Raw genomic sequence first — 18,789 nt, forward strand, 5'->3', positions numbered from 1 at the left:
ATCTGAAAGACTATTGCCGGTACTATTTTGCTTTTTAGATATCTTTCAGACGTTTTTGAGAGATCTTTGGAAAATTCGCTCTACCTGGAATGTTCGTGTAGTACACGTTTGTTTTTTTTTCTCACCCTTTACCTATTTTCCACCCTACCTTCGCCGCCTACTTCCCAACGCGGCTGCCATTCCCGGACTCGAATTGCGGGACACGCCGAATTCGAGACTTGAATCGGCGCGAACGAGTTGTTCTTTTCTCTATCACTAAGTGCAGATGCGGGAGAAGTACATTTTCTCGTAAAAAAAAACCTACGAATCTCTCTCTCCTCTCTCCCTCCCACCCACNTCTCCCTTCTCTGCATTAATACTGCACGATTGCCCGTAGAATCCCTATGTAATTTACTTGAAATCCACGTCGGAATTTCCGAGACGTCATACACACATAGAATTTGATATACACATATATATATATAATTGCTAATAGCGTAAGAACGCTCTGTCGCGAGTGAACCGTGAACAGGGAGTACGCTTCGCGTTTTTTTCCTACATCACGGACGAGCTGAGAAACGCGCTATCGGAAGATCGATAAAAAGGTATGTGCATCGGATATGTAATTTGATTTCGGTAGCTCCGCTATCACACGATTCTGAAGGAGAGCGACGGTGCCGCCCGGGCCGATTATCCAAGAATAGGAGCGCGTGTCGCGGCGCATCCTCAGTCGCCCTCGGTTTCCGCGAGCTTTTCCGTTGTTGCGGGCCTTTCCGTTGCCGCGGGCTTTTCCGTTTCGGCAGGCTTTTCCGAGCCGGGGACGCCCTTGCGCGACCTGATGCTCGATCTCTGTATCATGCTGCTCCTCAGAGTCTCGCCGCGCGTCGACGCCCTCATCGAGTTCCGCAGGCTGCTGCGCTCGAAGGACCGGAAGATCGCCACAGGCGGTGCCTCCTCGTCCGCGGACCTTCTGAGGAAGATGCGAGTGCGATTAGGAATCTCGGTGCTTGTTCAAATGAAACTACGTCGTCTCGAAGGAGAAGAATACCGTGTCAATGATTCAACGTAAAGGTTCATTTGACGAAGAAATAAGGGGAAAATTGAGGAAGAAAAATCAATCAAATCAATAGAAACGTCTTTGATGTTTACTTCGAGAGGCACGGCATGTCCCATATCTTCTGATCCTTGCCGAAGTCCTCGCCGTCCTGCAAGGTCTGCGGCAGGTCCTTGTCGAGCGTCTCCGGCAGGAATAGCGTCAGGAGGCCGCCCAGGATGCCCATGGTGCCGAGGACCAACAGTGGCAGAATCGACGAGACGACGTCCAGGTAAACGACGAAGGGCGCGAGAATGCTGGCGACGTAGCCCATTATGTGGATCAAGGCGACCCCCTGAGCCCTCACCACCGTCGGCAACACCTCGGCAGCGTACTGAAGACCGATGTTGTACGAAATGTTCACCCAGAATCTACCAATTATCGCTAGGGTGGCCGAGTAGATATCTGAAACGGTCGATCGAAGGAAGTAGAAGCCGTAGAACTGCCTAATTCTAGTCGTACTCCGAAAAAGTAAAGAAGCAAATTAAAAGATCGCGACTTTTAATTGTCCGCGGACGTTGATCTCGCGCAATCGTGTGCGTACACTTGAACACCGGAAACTGGGAAATCGTCCTCTCGTGATGACAGTTTGAAGATAGTGAGAAGAGGTGGTCTGGTGGCACACTCACTGTTCGAGACCGCGCTGGCCCAGATGCTGAAGATTCCGGAAATCACCATGGTGCCGCAGGCCAACCATCTCCTGCCCCATCGGTCCAAAACGAGAGTGAGGAAGGTGTCGGCGGGTAACTCGGTGGCTGCTGCGATGGTGAACGTCATGAAGACATCGAGCCCAAGATTGTTCACGTTTCTCACGTGACCATCGAATACCAGCGATATCGCCATCCTGCAACGTGAGACCCGGTCAGTCATACGCAAAGGACTATCTTACCGTGCGCTTTGTAATTATCAAATACTCCCATTTCTCTGTATAATTTCCTGCACACGCTCGTCTCGAGATTTTAACGAGTTTCTGGAGCAATTATCAGCAAGTATGATAACTTCGCAATCTTATGTTGAGAGAAAAAGTATCGAAGAAATAAGAAATATTTATTCGATGGATACTGATACCATATTTAACATTATTTATAAAAAAAATATATATATACTAATATCAATATTTATAATAATATACATACGGAGAAAACATTTGTTCTGCTTGAACAACAAATTGTTTGTTAATATAATGATAGCAAAAAAAATTTGTTTAGACGGCAGAAAAATTTATCAAGAATATTAATTGCTGTTTACTGGATATGTGGACAGCAAAACACTTTGGTTGTGCCAACTAAATTTTATTGCTGTCGCAACGACAAATTGTTTCGCTGCAGCAAAATTATTTTTTCCGTATAAAAATTGTTTTTGCTGTCACCATATTAACAAACAATTTGCTGTTCCAGTAGAACTTGTTTTCTCCATGCATATGTTTACGCTGAGAAAAAAAGATTTTTCAAATGGGTAAATATATATTTTCTTAAATTTTTAGCTTTTCGTTCAAGCAATTGTTTATTCTACTTAAATAATGGAATTCAAAGAAAGAGAGAGAGAGAGAGAGAGAGAGAGAGAGAGAAAATAAATATGTTATTAGTATCCATCGAATGAATATATTTTTTAGATATTTTTCTCTTAATGTAAAAATCACTTGAAATGGGGAACGTCTTTATCGGCGTAACGATACCCACCAGATAAAAATGAGGAGGATCGTGATGTTCCTCAATCGCGGACTCTTGAACAGGTCTAGCACGGAGTAAGTTTTGTCCGCCTCCTGCTCCTTGCAGACCCTGGCGCACGTCTCCTGTTTTCGCACGAACGAAGAAAGAGTCCGTCGTTTGAATCATGAATTTTCACACGATCAGCGGCATTCGAAGTGTTGATCGACTTCGAACGGGATACGGAGGAGAAAACGACTCTTACGCGGAAATTCTGGTACACGTTCTCGGGTACCTTCGTGCGGTTGATGCGCTCGAATTTACCAAGAATCCTGATGGCCTTCTCCACTTGGCCCTGGCTGACGAGCCACCTCGCGCTCTCCGGCACTAACCAGGGTGCCGCCACCGCGAGAACCAGAGGCACGGAGACGGTGATGCACGTCATCCTCCAGTCGGCCAAGAAATACGCGATCCACGGCAGGATGCAGGCGGCAAACGTGAAGAAGAGGGCGATCGACATGTTCGCCACGAAGGTACGCCATTTCGGTCCCACGTATTCCAGTACTGAAAGATGAACGTCGGGAACACAGGTAGAACGAAGACGCACAATCTCAAGCAGGTCGGCTTCCCGACGCGAGTGTCGCGCCTCGATAGTTCCGACGGGCTCGAATTATTCGCGCCGAGGTCGCGACATCCTTCGAGCTTTCGCGACCTCGCATTCGCCCGCGACCAAATCCGCGACGAGCTCGCCGGGATCTCTCTTTCTCTCTCTCCCTCCCTCCCTCTCGTAATTTAAGCAATGCCCGACTGTTAGCGCGGAATGCACTGAGAAAAAGATTTCTTCGAATTTAATCAATTTTATTGCATCCAAGCGAATTTTATCATTGTTCCGGAGAAACTAATGTTTCGATTAATTAAGATTTTTCGACTCTTCAACGGATATGTAACTTTATCTTAAATAAAAAAATTTCTTCGAAACGGAAGATAATTTTCTCATAAAGAAATTATTCGTTTCATTTTACATGCGTTTATTGTAACCGATTAATATTTTATTCGATTGAAAGATATTACTTCAAACAATAGCGTTCTTTCTGTTAAGTAATAGAGCCTCCTTGAATGAGACAGTGAAATTTTTACTCAAACAAATAATATTTCGTATAGGTATGTGTTGTTTCAATGAAACCAAATTTTGGTCGTATAAATGGAAATACTAAATCTAAAGAAACTTTTTCCTCCGAGCGTGTTTAATAACCGGGCGTAAGCTCTTCCCAATTATGAGACGATTGCTGGTAGCAATCGACCCGTATCCGGACGTTCGACGATGCTTCTTCCTGTTTGTTGCACGACGAGACAAGAAGCGGGCTCGCTGCCACAACGGATTACGTCCGTATCGCAATTAGATCGGCGAGCGGTCATTTTTCCACTCCGCACGCCATCATCCACCTGTGAAGCGTAAAATTACCCGATCTTTGCATATTCAACAGCGGTCGCAAGGCTACGGGCCGGTGGAAACCGATTCATGCGTCTCGAGATCACAAAGTAACGCGCGCGCGCGCGCTTCGTAAGTTACAAAAAAAATATATACCGTTCGCACGTGGGCCGCACCGCCGGAACGTTCATCTTTCTTCTGTCTGCGATCGGAGTCGTGGGAGAGAAAGAAATGAATATCCGAGAATAAGGAGAGAACAGGCTTTTCGATCGCTCCGTCGAAGGAGCGCGAGACACTTACGTAAAACCGCCGATGTTAATTGCCGTCTCGCGGCCGGAAAGAGTTATCGGAGATAATATCGCGCGCGGACGGCCCCCTCCCCCCTCCCGCGGGTCACTTGTCGGCGAAATGTCAGCGAATGTGGCCAGTCAAACGGAATAATTCCGCGTGATCTGTTAATTCAATTTAATAGCGGCACGTGCGTCTCGACATTGGCCACGCTTCCCGCCGGCGGAAAAATCGGCGAAACGGAACTGGCGAGTGAGAGAGAGAGAGAGAGAGAGAGAGAGAGAGAGAAATAGACACGAGTGCAATAACCGTGACTCCCCCCCGGTGAGTCAAAGCCTTCAGGGCGAGCTCGACCTGAAAGCTGAATCCGGAGATCGGACTCGGCCGTGACTCGATACTCGAAAACTGGTCACCGGGGCCACACAATCACTCGGACCAGATCGCCGATCTATCGCCAAGGCTAGCCGTTGACAATTGAATTCTAGCCGTTGTGCAAGAAGGGACCAATTACGATCCGCGAGATTAAATCTCTTCAGCACGATCGTCGCGGAATACGCTCGTCGTCTTCGAGTCCCGCGCGATCTGTGTGACACGTCTGCAGGCCTGCGTGCCTACACGGGGGCAGGGGAGGGGGGGAGGCTTCGTCGTAATAATGCAACAAAATAGCAACACGTATTCATCGAAAATCGCGACAACGGGGTTAAGGTCGATGCGGCGGAGGTACGAAGCTGGCATTGTCTCGTTCGTCTGAAAGCGAAATATGGAAAGCGTGTTCCTCCCCGAGTAGGCCGCGAGTACCGCAGCTTCACGCCGCTAATTAACGCTCGTTCATTAACGAAGGAGCGCGGCCGGAAAAGGAAACTTAAACCGAGACCGGCCGTTTCTGATCTGGAATCCCATCGATCCTGTTTGACGCCGGTGTAGCCAGATAACTGATCGCGCTCTCGAGTTAAGCTCGGTGATTAATGGGCGAAACAGCGCGACGCGCTATTGTGCCCTCGTTGAGCGAACGATTAAGCGAGCCGGGTATCGCGAATGACAGCCCGGGCCTCAATTTGCCTCCCCGGCTCGTTAATTAATACGCACCGCGCGATTAGATCACCCGAGGTGGTCGAATAAGTCGCGGCTGTAGATCGAGCCTTCGCATACTGGGTCAGATTAATAACCGGCCGGTCGTTCTCCTCACGGGGTCATTATCATTTGACGCATTATTCGCGAACGAAATGGGACCCATGACGATGATCGATGGCGCAAACTTGCCGGCACCGTTAAGTCTAGACGCCGCATCGCGCGTGTCTCGCCGCGAGGCGCGCCAATTCCAATCCTGGCTGGTCTCCGCGGTCTTCGGAGCGCACGTGATCAAATAGAAAATAATCGTGGCTGCGCTCACTTGGGTGGGAAAAAAAAAGAGAAAGCTGAAAGCTTTTGCAATTGACGCGCGATGAGAGAGAGAGGGGGGGGGGGAAGGGGAGAAATAATTGTACAGCCGCATCGTTAAATAGAAATTAACACGTCGACCGCCATGGGAACCACCAGTGATCGCGCTATAATATCGCCGCGTCTCAATTAGATAAGCTGTGGAACGTAAAGAATTACTTACACTGAGAAAAATGTCCGATCTTATCTGATCGAGTAATTGATAATTAATAAATGGATATATCCGACCGAGTGCAATGCTCATTCGTCATTTCGTCATTTCATTCGATCAAGTCGTGCTCAAAACTTGATCCAATGAAAATTATATAGGATATATTAAGAACGCTTGAATGATTTTCCGATTAGGTCCCGATCAGATCTTCCGATCGCACTGCCTCCAATGTCCGATGTACGACGAGACTTCATCTTTCAGGATTCTTAAGAAGCAACACGTTTGTCTCCAGAAAACGTATTCTCCTATTGGATATCGGATGTCGGACATCGAAGATGATGTGAATCTTGCAAAAGATATTCATCACTTGGTTAACGATAAAAATAACAATCGGTTATATCATTTAATCGGTTTATCTGATAGAAATTATTCTCAGTGTATAATTGACAAATTCAAATTTAAATTTAAATATATTTAAATATAATAAAAAATAATGTATTAAACGGCTTTATTGGTATTCAATCAAGAATCAATATCTTCTAATGGCCTATAAGAGCCTACATACGGATATTACAATGCGATATAGAACATTTAAATTTGAATTTTTCCGCGAAATAATCGGGAAGATTATAAAAGATACTGATTCTCGATTGAAATATATGAATTAATTTGCGTGTGAAACTCGATTGAAATATATTAATTAATTTACGTATGAAACATGCGAATAATTACATTTACCTCCCACATATGTAACTGATTTACGTGTAAAACGTATGCAACGGGAAGTAAATAAGACGAGCTAGGGAATATACGCATCGCGAATTGCATTTATCTTTGGCGATTCATACGTTCAGAGGTGAACGTTGAAGTAATCACTGGCAATTAGCAATGGAAGCCGACGGTATCGATCAAGCATCTAAATCGGATCGATTAAGTCAACTAAGATTATTCCTGGTAACGAGCACATCGCATACACACGTACCTAATATGTACATCATAGTGAAGCAGTTATCGAAGGCGAAGCCGACGAAGAATCGGCATAACGCGAATTCCCAGAAACTGCTGGCCAACACGGTTGCGACACCAGCAAGGAACCCGGTGACATTGGCACCGACCAGCGCCGGTATCCTGCCGTACCTGTCGGCGATCCATCCGAAAATCAGGCCACCGAAGATTGCGCCGACGAAGAAGACGCTCTGGGCCGTGGTAGGTAGCGCGCTGTTCTCGCACACCCATCCCAGCTGTAAACGGAGAGCTAAGATCGAATGATTTATCCCTCAAATCGACGTGTGCGATTTTGTCCATCCGGTAGACGAAAGGGCGCCCACCCTCGGGAGGAATGGCGCGCGATTGTGAATCTATTGTCGCGGATCTTATTGATTGTCGAGTAAATTAATGCGACTGCCGTTCACCTGGGAACCGGTTCACCTCTAAACAGACCACCCAACTAACCGTTTTTCTGTTTTTATGTAATAATGTAAAATAGAGTTAATTTGTTTGCACGTGAGACGGAGAGTGATAAATGATCTCTGTCGCGCATTCTTCGGACGGTCTCTCGTGGAAGCCGGTACGTTCGTGACGCACGACGCATAACGAGTGTTAGTGAACGCGTTAACTGTTATGGGGGCAAATTAACAAAACTGCTACCGTTTCTCTGGTAGACCATTCGGCATTTTTTGTTTGATATGAATGTGATCATGTAAAACAGGCTCAGTTAGTTTATTCACGGACGTAGAATGAAAAATTGTTCCCGTCACGCAAACGGACCATCAATCTCTCGTAGGGAGGATCGGTGAATTATCGCTACGGTTTTTAAGTTTCGAAAAAAAAAACTGCTTTTTCCTTATTTTTCCGTGAATTTTCTTGATTTCTTATATCTTTTTTATAGAAAAAAGCAAATGCGGTGGGTTTTAACCAAACATATTTGAATTTTTGAAACGGATTTTTTTGCAGTTTTGGAGCAGAAATTGAAGAAGATCCGTGGAAGAGTGGGGAAAAATGTTTTTTTTTTCAAAATTTTGAAACTACACGATACAAAATTTTGTGTAAATAACGGTCCATTGAAATTTTGGTATTGTCACTTTAATGTGGTGATATGTTAAAAAGTACACTGAGAAGAATTTCCATCGGATTAAACCGATTAAACTTAGTAAGCAAGAAACGTTAAATCAATCTTTTAAAACGTTGATTTTATGCGGATTTTATAGACATTTCGACATAATATTTTATAAATATTCTTAAACTGACCGTGAATAATTGATAATATAATATTCCTAAATATTAAAATCATAGAAATATTATTTTTAATGTTTGAGTCAAATATCATTAACAGTGACGTTGTACAACATTGAGAACTACATATTTGAAAACACAAACAATTACATTACAGTTACAAAATATCATTGTAATAACGTTGTGTCAACGATTTCTTGCTTACCGGGAATGTATCCGATTCTTATTTTTATTGTCCGATCCAAGAGATGGATACCTTTATCCGATGAAGTTACTGATGCAATTACCGATGAAACCTAATCGGAAAGTTAATCATCGTTTGTACTCATCCGTTGTAATTTTTATCGGACAAAGGCACGACTTGATCGGATGAAATGACAAAATGATCGGACATTGCGCCCAATCGGACATATCCGTTTGTTACTTCTCAATCCGGGAGAAAAAAGATCATATATGAAATTTGCCCATATATGATTATATATAATCATACATGTCCACAACGAAAAAATACTATTGTTTACAGATTATATGCAAATACAATCGAAATAAATGCTTCTGGCCACTTGTGCTTCTGACAGCACGTGATATCGACATTTAATTAAATAGCAAAGCATGGTTTTTTTTGGTATTGACATATATGGTCATATATGAGCAAAATTCACATATAATCATATATAATTATTTTTCCCCGGAAATTTGATTATCCAATCAGAACACGATCGGATATTTATCTCGGTGTACACGAATATACGTTAAATCAACGCACCTCGTTAAAATAACACAAAATTTTTTGTACTGCGCAGTTTTTGCGCGCCCGACGTGTGATAATGGGCTCGCGTTAACCGCTGCGGAGCAAATGGAGCGAAATGAAATTATGGAATAAACCTCGATCTCCGAAGAATCGAGACGCGAAAGTTAGATAGACAGAGAGAAAGAGAGAGAGAAACTACGGGGGCCTCGAGGATCCAACGCGAAGAAAGAGAGAGAGAGAGAAATGATCGAGGTTCCCTCCGAACCAGTTTTCGAGTTGTGACGGCGCCGCGATTCGCGGGCGCGATTATACGCAGGAATCGAGGCTCGAATGTTGCTTAATAATTCGGTGCCGCAATCGCGTCTGAAAGTTGCAAGAAAATGCGTCTTTATGTCGCATGGCATTACGGCAGCTCCCGGACCCGCAATGCGCGCGTTCCTTGCCGTTCGTAGCGCGCCGCGCGGTGAAGAAAACATTTGGCACATTGACAGTGCACGTGTCCTTTCGGCTGTCGCCCGGTACACTTATTAAGCGTATCTCTCGGGGGGGGGGGATTTACCGTCGATTCAAACCGCTCGTTTCCTACGTGTACCACGGCATTCGAGAGTCACCTTGAGATAACTCTTAATAACGCGACTCGAGAACGCGTGCTCGATATATGCGCTAAATCGGACGTTCGATTTGCAACACGGGAGGCTTCCTCGCGGCTACGATATCGCTCTTGTTTAATCCTCGTCGCTTCTCGCCGTCGGGGTATCGCGCGTTAGACGATGATGAGTTCTCTCTCTCTCTCTCTTTTTCTCCGTTCCTTACCTCGGTCGCCACGGTCTCATAAGGGATGTCGGTAAAATTAAACTCCCAGCCGTGCGTGCAACCCCTGGTCGGCCAGCTCGGATCCGCCTGGCGGATCCCGTTTAACAGCAGCTCCGTGTAATTCACGTCGTACATCGTGCATCTGGAGTGGCCGTTCTCATCGTCGGACGTTGGTATCGCCAACGCGATCCTGGCGGACGCAAACAACGTATAAAAATATGAACGTCTATAAGCGAGCGCGATATCTATATAATAAGAAAAAGAGATTCCCGATAAGATAAACATAATGTGCATATTTATATATAAATAAGGAGCGACGTGGGATAAATAAATGTCAAGCATCGACCCGGTAAAATGTCAGGCACGAGGGAGGGGAGTGTGTGTCCCGAGCCGGGGAAATCGAAAACAGCGGATACGCAAACGGGCAATCGAGAGCGCGCTTATCATCGTAAAGGTCTTCAATTATCGCGCGCGCACCTTCGCTTAACAAACTCACGCAATCTGACCTTTACGCAAGACCTGGACGCGAACACGGACACATTCGACACCGATTGCAGTGCACGTACGACATTTTTCATCCTCGATACGCTCGCACGAGCGTGCACGTCTCGCGCGCGGTTTTGACGAGTCGGTAACTGCACACTGGCTATTAGTTACGGCATTGGACCGTGTAAATCCGCGATTTCTGTCTCTTAGACGCGTCTCCGCCTCAGCAGGAAAAATCAACTTTAGCGCACGATTCGCAAGAACATCGCACGGATAAAAAGGTTCCTTTAGATTTAGTGTTTCTATCTATTTCACTGAAATTTGTTTCACAGAAACAACATATACGAGGTATTATTTGTTCGAGTAAAAATTTCATCGTCTCGTTCAAGAAAACTCTATCATCTAACAAAAAGAACGCTGTTGTTTGAAATAATATCTTTTAACCAAATAAAATATTGCTTGATTAGGATAAATATGTAAAATGAAAGAAATAATTTCTTTATGAGAAAATTATCCTTCGTTTCAAACAAATTTTTTTATTTACGATAGAAATATTCGTAGGAAAGCCTAACAATCGTACTTATTAACCAGTTAACTGTGGCGATCTCTTCGCAAAGCGCCCACCAGTATGTGTCGCGATATTTAAGCGAGTTAGCTCTCAGGAAATTATAAATTCAATTCGAATTATTTATAATTTTCATTTGTTTGTTTCATTTTGTCTTGACCTCTAAACATTTTACCCATATTAAAATTTACGAATATAATTTAGTTTTCGCCAGAATTACAATTTAAATATCAAATTGTAACAAAATTTTACGCATGACGGATATAGTCGTCATGACACAAGATTCTGCCACATCTCCATGACGGATATAGTCGTCAAACACACTTAACTGGTTAATCGAAACATTAGTTTCAATTGGAGCATGCCAGTGGTGAAATTTGTTTGGATGGAATAAAATTTATATAAATTTGAAGAAATCTTTTTCTCAGTACGATAACGGTTTTCCAAAGTAATTTTGTGAGATTACTTTGTAAGATAATTCTCCGAAGACGCGTTGATAACAGCTTCCGAATGTTGCTGACTGATAACGCGAATTATTTTCATTTTTCGAAAAGCTCGATACGTGCATTCACGTAGTTTGCATATCTGAAATAGCACCAAATTGTTTTTTTCATCAGCATCCCTGCGGTTTCTTCGTTGCAGAAGCGTTGCGGAAGCGTCTTCTGCGATGAAGAAGAAGTAAATATAAACGTATATGTTTTGACACATACAAGTCATAAACATTCATAATAAATTTCTGTTTTAGTTTACGAGATAAATTTGCAAGCGCGTCGGTAATAATTTTTCAAACTTTGCGACTGACGACGCAAATAGTTTTCGTTCTAAAAAGTACATATTTGCGTACATTTTTACATAGAAATAATAGTCTAAAATCAATAATAGATAATTCTCATATATAAGCAAGAGTATTATAATCTTTTTCAGAAAATGTTTAGTTTTGATTTGATTGCAAGTAATATTTGCATCAATAAAAATTCAAACAAATCAAGACTAAAATTCTTTCAAGAAGATTTATATTCTTGCTTATATATGAGAATATTATTGATTTAAGACTGTTTTTTTCCTTATACATTTGACATAGCACGAAAGTATTTTCTTCATCGTGTCCAGCGGAAATATGGGATTTCTCTTTTGCCGGGAGGAACAAATCATTTAAGCGTACACAGAGAAAAATTTTCTTCGGATTTTATATAGCTATTTGTTTGACTTGGGTTTGTTAGATATAAATAACATAATTTAATATCAAATGTTATTTTGTTTGAATGAAAATATTGTTTCGCCAGAATAAATTATGTTGTTTGATAAAAAGAAACAGTTTTATTATATTCAGAGGAAATAATATATCTGGTTTTTAATTAAAAAATTTATTTCTTTACATATTAAATATCGTCCCATTGAAACAAAAGAGTTCCTTAATATTCCATTAACATAATGTTATTACTTTTTAATAATTTATTGTTTGTGACAACCATTTTAATGTATGTTTGAAAATATAAAAGAAATATATTATTTGACGTAAAGATATTTATAATTTGAAAGATCAAATAATCCTGTTTATTGCATCAAACATTCGTTTGTTTGCTCCATTTCAAGAGACAAATTTGTCCGGATTAAAGAAATTTCATTAAACCCGGACATATCTTTTCCCCTGCGTACATTTTTGCCTCTTGGAGGTGTGTCGAGAATGATTTTCAGATTTTTAACTCGCGAATTAAATGAATAAAACGAGAGAAATTTTGAGATGGCGTCGTAATGATAATTTTCAAATTTCGCGACTGACGACGCGGGTAATTCCCGCGAGGAATTCTCGACATGTGCACTGAAAAAAATTTCTTCGAATTTAATAAATTTTATCGCATCCGAAACAAATCTCATCATTGACATACTCCGAAGAAACTAACACTTCGATTAATAAATACGATTGTTCGACTTTTCAACGAACCTCTCGTTTTCAACGAACGTATCTTTATCTAAAAAAATTTGAGACGAAAAATAATTTTCTTACAAAGAAATTATTTGTCTCACTTTACATTTACATTATATCACTTTACATTTTACATTATATTTATTGTAACCAAATAATATTTTATATTTGGCTAAAAGATATCATTTCAAGTAATAGTGTTCTTTCCGTTAAATAATCGAGTTTTCTTGAATCAGACAATGAAACTTTTACTCAAACAAATAATATTTCGTACAAGTACATACGTTGTTTCTGTGAAAAACACATTTTGGTCGAATGAACGGAAATACTAAATCTGAAGAAATCTTTACCTCCGTGTGCATTCACGCGCATTTACATATCAGAAACAGCGCGAAATCCTTCTCTTCATTGATGCACCGTGTCCGACGGCGCGATAACATCTTTTAAATAGCTCCTATGCGTAATATCGCGCCGCTGTTGTAAGCGGTATGTAATTATACGGTGTAGCACCACAGAGAGAGCGAAATACCCATCGCAGTCACATCCTATATAAGGTATCCGTTTCTTGTCGCTTACGTGCAATCAGCGTGGCATTAGCGCGCCGTTATGTCGAAAGGTTTACACGAGTATTTTTCACGTTCACGCTCTCATTGCTCATACGAAGGTTTCGAGCAAATTTATTATTCATTATCCACAAATACCGGCCTCAGGGCGGCCTGAGCGCGACAACGCGCCGACAGAATAAATATTCGTCCGATTAATCTCTCGTGTCTCCGTTTAATAATGTCGGGCAGGTTATTATTCGCGTAATGCAATTCCGCCCACGAATATATCGAGATATATCGAGGAATGCCGCTCGCGAATATATCGGGAACGCCCGACGTGTAAAATGCGAGACGAGACGAGTAGCCGCGCGCAGCGTCGAGTTTGCGCGCGACGTAATTCGAATAGAAGAGAATATCTTAAACGCGATATTGAAGCGCTAAGCTAATTATAATCGTCTTGTCAGTTTCCTCCATCGGTGTTATGCCGATTATTAAGCGTTTCTTCTTCTTTTTTTTTAACGATATTCTTATGTACTTCGTCAGCGATGATCAAGCGAAGCGACGAGCTGCATCAGCGTCTGCTTTGTTTCCCATTTGGAAACTTCGATGTTATAAGCAAACGTCGTTGTTAGGCGATCCGTAAACGCATTGTTTATGCGTTCCTTGCCACAAAAGAGCCGGTGTCGACCGGTCATTTATCTCCCACCGCGCTGACGTCAGAGACTATTAACCTGCGCGGGATTACTAATCTCGCGAGCCTCGGCCGAACCGAAGCGCAATCGAATTGTAGCCGCGCGAAGGCTACTCGCGTCTCGTTTCCATACTTTCTCGCCGGCTGCCGAGAGACACACACACATGCTAATAATCTCTCGCGACTTTCTAGATTCCATCCGTTTCTTTCGAGCGCGCGCGAAAAATCGCGCGATGATCCCCCGCGATGATGACGACGAGAAAAATATCGGCGAAGATGGGCTGAGAATAGCTTCTCGTAACAAGTCGTCCATGTTGGTATTTCATTTTTTCATATCGAAATACACGCGTTCAAAGCGCGTAATCAAAGTGCAACACAATGGATCGTTAGAAGCGCTTCTGTGAGTTGCGAGGCGCGTTTCAGAAGTAAGGGCCGGCCGGACGTAAAAAGAAGAAAAACGAAGCGGAGGGGAGAACTTTTATTATCGGTACAACACGTGTTTACGTTCGTTTTTCCACTACGTAGTCGTTATTGTTTTTTAAGCTTCGCTTTCGTGTCCGGGGGTCGAGTTTCTTCGTGTCTTCTGCAGTGAAAAATTCGCCGTCCGAGAGTTCAGCCAATGTGAATGCGAACATCGTGCAAATTCATGGTAATTACAGCACGTGTCGGTTTTTCCTGCGTTGCGCGGATGCGATGTTACCATACGTTCTCACTCACCGCCTAATACCGTTAAGGAGAGCTGTTTTTTTCTTTCTTTTTCCTTTTCTTTAATTTTTCTTCTTCTTCTTCTTCCTCGAGAGCAATAAGTGTTTATCGCAACTAAGGAATGATACCTCATATGTGCGAAATCGGTAGGAACAAGAAATGTGTTTCGGAAATTCACATTCGGCACTACTGTACTCTCAGCTCTTCATTCTTCTCGTCGAGCCGTTGAAAACCGAGCCGCTCCTTCAGCCGAAGGAAGATGTGGAAATCACTCGGTGCAAGGTCGGGGCTGTAAGGAGGTTACTTGAAAAGTTCCCATCGGGACTGTTGGATCTTCCGGGCAGCGCAGGCAGCAATAAAGTGCTTAGGAAACACGGCGATTATGTAGAAACATAAAGTAAATACAAGGAAAAATAAGGTGATATAGAAATGTTGTGTTGATGATAAAAATTTTTTCTCCCTTTCTTGGCTTTTCTTAATGTCCCGCCGGACCCTTACTTTTGAAACGCGCTATAAGCGTTATTACTCGCATTACTTGGCCGCGACTGGATTTACATATCTAAGATAATGCGCTAAAGGAGAATCGCGTGAATGAGAACATCATACAAATCCATTGTAATAATAACACGCGTCGGTGGTTTTTTTTCTTTTTACGCCGAGCATATACAAACGCATACGTTCTCACTCACGTTTAATACCGTTAAGGAAGTGTTTTTTTCTATTTCCCTTTTTTCATTGTTCTCTTTCTTCTTCTTCTTCTTCTTTGAGAATAATAAGTGTTTATCGTACTAAGAAACGATACTTCGTATGTGCAAAATCGGGAGATTCCGGAAAAGAACGAAAAAAGTGTTTCGGAAATTCACTTTGCCCTGAGCGAGGGAAATATCAGTCCGTGATTTCAGACAAGATTCAGACAGGACGTATTTCAGACGAAAGTAAAACTTCGCGAGAAGTTATCGAGTCCGCTGAGCTAAGAGAATATAGCGAGGAAACTTCCGCACATACGAGGCGCCGGCATGAATAAATAATTTATATTAGCAACTTTAAAAGCGATCGCGCGCTTACGTCGTCACGTTTGACGACAGCGATCGCAAATTGCGCTAATCGGACTCCGTCTGAGAAAATATAACAGACCGGCGTGAATCACCCGCTTCTGGGTATTCCGGTTAATTGGAATGTTAAGGATTTATTCGCTAGAGCTGTCAGCCGCGGCTTTTGCCGCGGCTTAAAGCGGAATACCGGCGGTCGCAAGCGGAATGAGCGTGACCGCCGCGGGAAAAGGTGTTTAATGGCGCGATCGACGGTCATCGACGACGAGACAACAGCGATCCTTGAGTTATCGTTTCATCGTCCTTCGAGTTTCCCTCGCCTCTTCCTCTCTCTCTCTCTCTCTCAAGACAGAGGAAGAACGAGACGGAAGAGAAAAGTATTAATGAGAATGTAATCGCGCGAGGGGGAAGGACGTGGCGTCGTCGTTCGCAACTTTGCATCCTGCCGGCTTGTCCGCCTGTCCTCGCGTCGCGCTTTTCGCGCGACAGATCTTTTTCTCGTTGAGCCAACGTTGAACAACGGACTGTTTCATTGCGAGCATTACGTGCCACCTACATGTATTCGCTTGGTTTCGCGTTCGCGCACCAACACCCAGTTTATTCCCCGTCGAAGTTACAGAGTTATCGCTATCGGAGTTTGCCGGCCGGCCGACGTTTGTTCTGCGCTTAGACGAGTGGTTGCGCCGCTTGATTTATCTTATCTCGGGATTTTGTTTGCTCGAATTATTCGATTATTATTACGATCGCGCTCCGTGATGCACACCAACGGGCTGGTTACCCGGGGAACCCGGCTTAGCGATTTGACACGGAAATTCGCGCCAGAGCAGCAATGAGGAAAAGGAGAGCGGCGATAACACGTAAAGCTGGGTCCACAATGGGAATTTAAAGTGTAAGACTTAAGAAGTAGACCAATCACCGGCGAATTATAGGAGAAAAGTCAACGATGATCGGTCAGTTTCTGAAATCTTAAGCTTTAAATTCCCATTGTAGGCCCCGCTCAGGGTCGCGCGCGCGGCCGCTACGTCGTGCTCCGGAAGATAATAATACGTCCGTCGAAACGACTTCCGAAAGAGGCAGCCTCGGTTCTCCAAAACTAGGGGAAACGTCTGGGAAACGCGTTCTTTATTCCCTCCCCCCCCCCCCTTTCGTTCCTACCTTTCCGCGGCTGTGAGATTCTCCAGTTCCGGCACGCGGCACCAATGCTCTTCCGGCACGAGGGTGATGAATATCTGCGAGAAGTAGACCCAGGCGACGAAGAAGGCGAACGGGATCATCATGACGAAGAGGATCCTCTGGTAGATGCCGAACTCGCCTACGTGCGGCAGCAGCTCGTCGAAGTCCATGTCCTTGGCTGGCTGCTCGGCCTCCTGGTGAGCGTCGCTCGGCCGGTGGCCGTTGCTGCGTATCTTGACGGACTTCTCGCTGGCGAAGCCCTCGGACGACGAGTCCCGGCAGGAAAGCCCGTCCGAAGGACTGGCGTCCTTCGAGCCGAGCTCCCCGTTCACAGACGTGGAGAACTTCTCCTGCGGCGGCATGTCGCAGCCGGCCGAGGAGGAGGCTCCCCGCAGAGGCAGAGACGGCACCGCTTTCCTCGCTTCGTCGCAACCGCGGCTGCAGCTCGACTCCAGCCTTCGGGCCTGACGACGAGGCGCCGCGCGCGAAATCTCGATTACGCGTCTCGCAGCCTCGCGCGACGACGAATGGGACGTCCGCGCTCCTCCTCGGCGAGAGGACCCCCTACGTGCCGACGAACATGCCGAGGAATCCTGATTGTCTCAGCCGCGAGCGACGGACTCTCGACGGCCTGCTACCACCGGCGGCTCGCTGCTCGTTTCGCCGCGGACAGCACCTCCAAGGTTGATCGACACCGGGTGGGATACGGTCGGCCGGTTAAGCGAGCGGCATATCGCCCGAGCGCGGGGGATATCGCGCGAGAGAGAATCGAGGCTAGCCCGAGGATAATTGATGAAAAAAGGAGAGGAAAAAAAGGAGCGGGCAAATCCTGAGACGAGAGACCACGACTGGAACGGTCCGTCCCGTGGCTGGCTATATAGGCATCGATACCGTGGGGTATATCCCCCCTCTCTCTCTCTCTCTGTCACTCGCTCACTCTCTGTCCCCGCTGAACACAATTCAATGTTCTCCAAGTGGCATTGAACGCACCACGGATCACATCGATCGCCCCCGTCATTGCTGCTCGGCGACACCACCGGTGTTGGCCTCTTCTCCGCGCGCACATCCCATACCGGCGCAGCAGACACCCGGCGGCGGATATTTTGGGATATCGATTGGTTATCCGGCTGACCGCGACGCGCAGTATCCGCTAAAAATTCTCATCCGCTTCGAGTCTCAACTTCGAAACACCGGGAGCTTCCTCTTCTTGCTTCCGTTAGCTGAGGAGGGAGAGAGAGATAGCGAAACAGATCGCGCGGGGCATCGAAGCGTTATCGCCGCTCCAACCGGGAGAGCAGAGCCGATTATTGGTATTACGTAACGATTAATCGATGTGATCGAATCGTTGCTTCAAACGGAACTTGAACTCCTCGCTCTTTAATTATTACGGCTACCCATAAGTAACCCGTCGCTTTTTGATACTCGTGCAAAATTTGGTTTTACCGTTCAGCTGTTTCAAGCACTGGACTTATGATGTTTCTAGCTCTGTCGCTGATTCTTGAATGGTTCGCTTCGGTTCGGCTTCAATTTCAGCAAGATCCTTGTCGAATTCGATAGGTTGTCCCAGATTTTGGCCCGTCGGAAAGATCGATATCACCGTTTCCAGATTTTTCGAACCGACGCTGACACGTTCTGATATCCAAGACGTCAGGATAAACAAAATGAATGGCAAACTTGTGGCACTAGTGGCATCGTTATCTTCTCGAGACTCATAAAGCACCAAATATCTGATACGCACCTTGTCCACACTTTGGCCTTCCGTTCTCAACGGGTACACTCAAATTCTCTCAAAACTTCACAATAAGTACACTAAATGTCAATAGATTTAATTA

At 44.5% G+C, this 18,789-nt stretch overlaps 1 protein-coding gene across 3 annotated transcripts; it reads right to left on the minus strand.

Annotated features, from left to right (window-relative positions):
* Nucleotides 1-343: 343 nt before the first annotated feature.
* On the minus strand, nt 344-17,877 carry LOC106744495 (organic cation transporter protein-like). 3 transcript variants are annotated; one of them, XM_014619327.1, is made up of 9 exons: nt 16,940-17,876; nt 9,820-10,009; nt 7,006-7,264; nt 2,984-3,282; nt 2,752-2,864; nt 1,702-1,916; nt 1,129-1,477; nt 764-949; nt 344-727 (listed from the first exon to the last, which is right to left on the minus strand). In XM_014619327.1, exons 1-9 carry the CDS (start codon nt 17,317-17,319, stop codon nt 706-708), a joined length of 2,013 nt encoding a protein of 670 aa, XP_014474813.1. In that variant the 5' UTR covers nt 17,320-17,876; the 3' UTR covers nt 344-705. The 3 variants fall into 3 exon arrangements, with proteins under 3 accessions (XP_014474813.1, XP_014474812.1, XP_014474814.1); XM_014619326.1 differs by having other exon boundaries at nt 344-949; nt 16,940-17,874; XM_014619328.1 differs by lacking the exons at nt 344-727; nt 764-949 and having other exon boundaries at nt 1,125-1,477; nt 16,940-17,877.
* Nucleotides 17,878-18,789: the final 912 nt, after the last annotated feature.

Source organism: Dinoponera quadriceps, unplaced genomic scaffold (assembly GCF_001313825.1).
Source record: "Dinoponera quadriceps isolate SergipeBrazil2010 unplaced genomic scaffold, ASM131382v1 scaffold1266, whole genome shotgun sequence".
Classification (NCBI taxonomy): domain Eukaryota; kingdom Metazoa; phylum Arthropoda; class Insecta; order Hymenoptera; family Formicidae; genus Dinoponera; species Dinoponera quadriceps.

Coding starts and splice junctions, on each gene's coding strand:
- LOC106744495 (XM_014619326.1), bottom strand. CDS start 17,319: ATGCCGCCGCAGGAGAAGTTCTCCACGTCTGTGAACGGGGAGCTCGGC. Junction 3,283..7,005: donor CACTATGATGTACATATTAG/GTACGTGTGTAT, acceptor TTCATCTTTCAG/TACTGGAATACGTGGGACCG. Junction 950..1,128: donor GACATGCCGTGCCTCTCGAA/GTAAACATCAAA, acceptor CATCTTCCTCAG/AAGGTCCGCGGACGAGGAGG.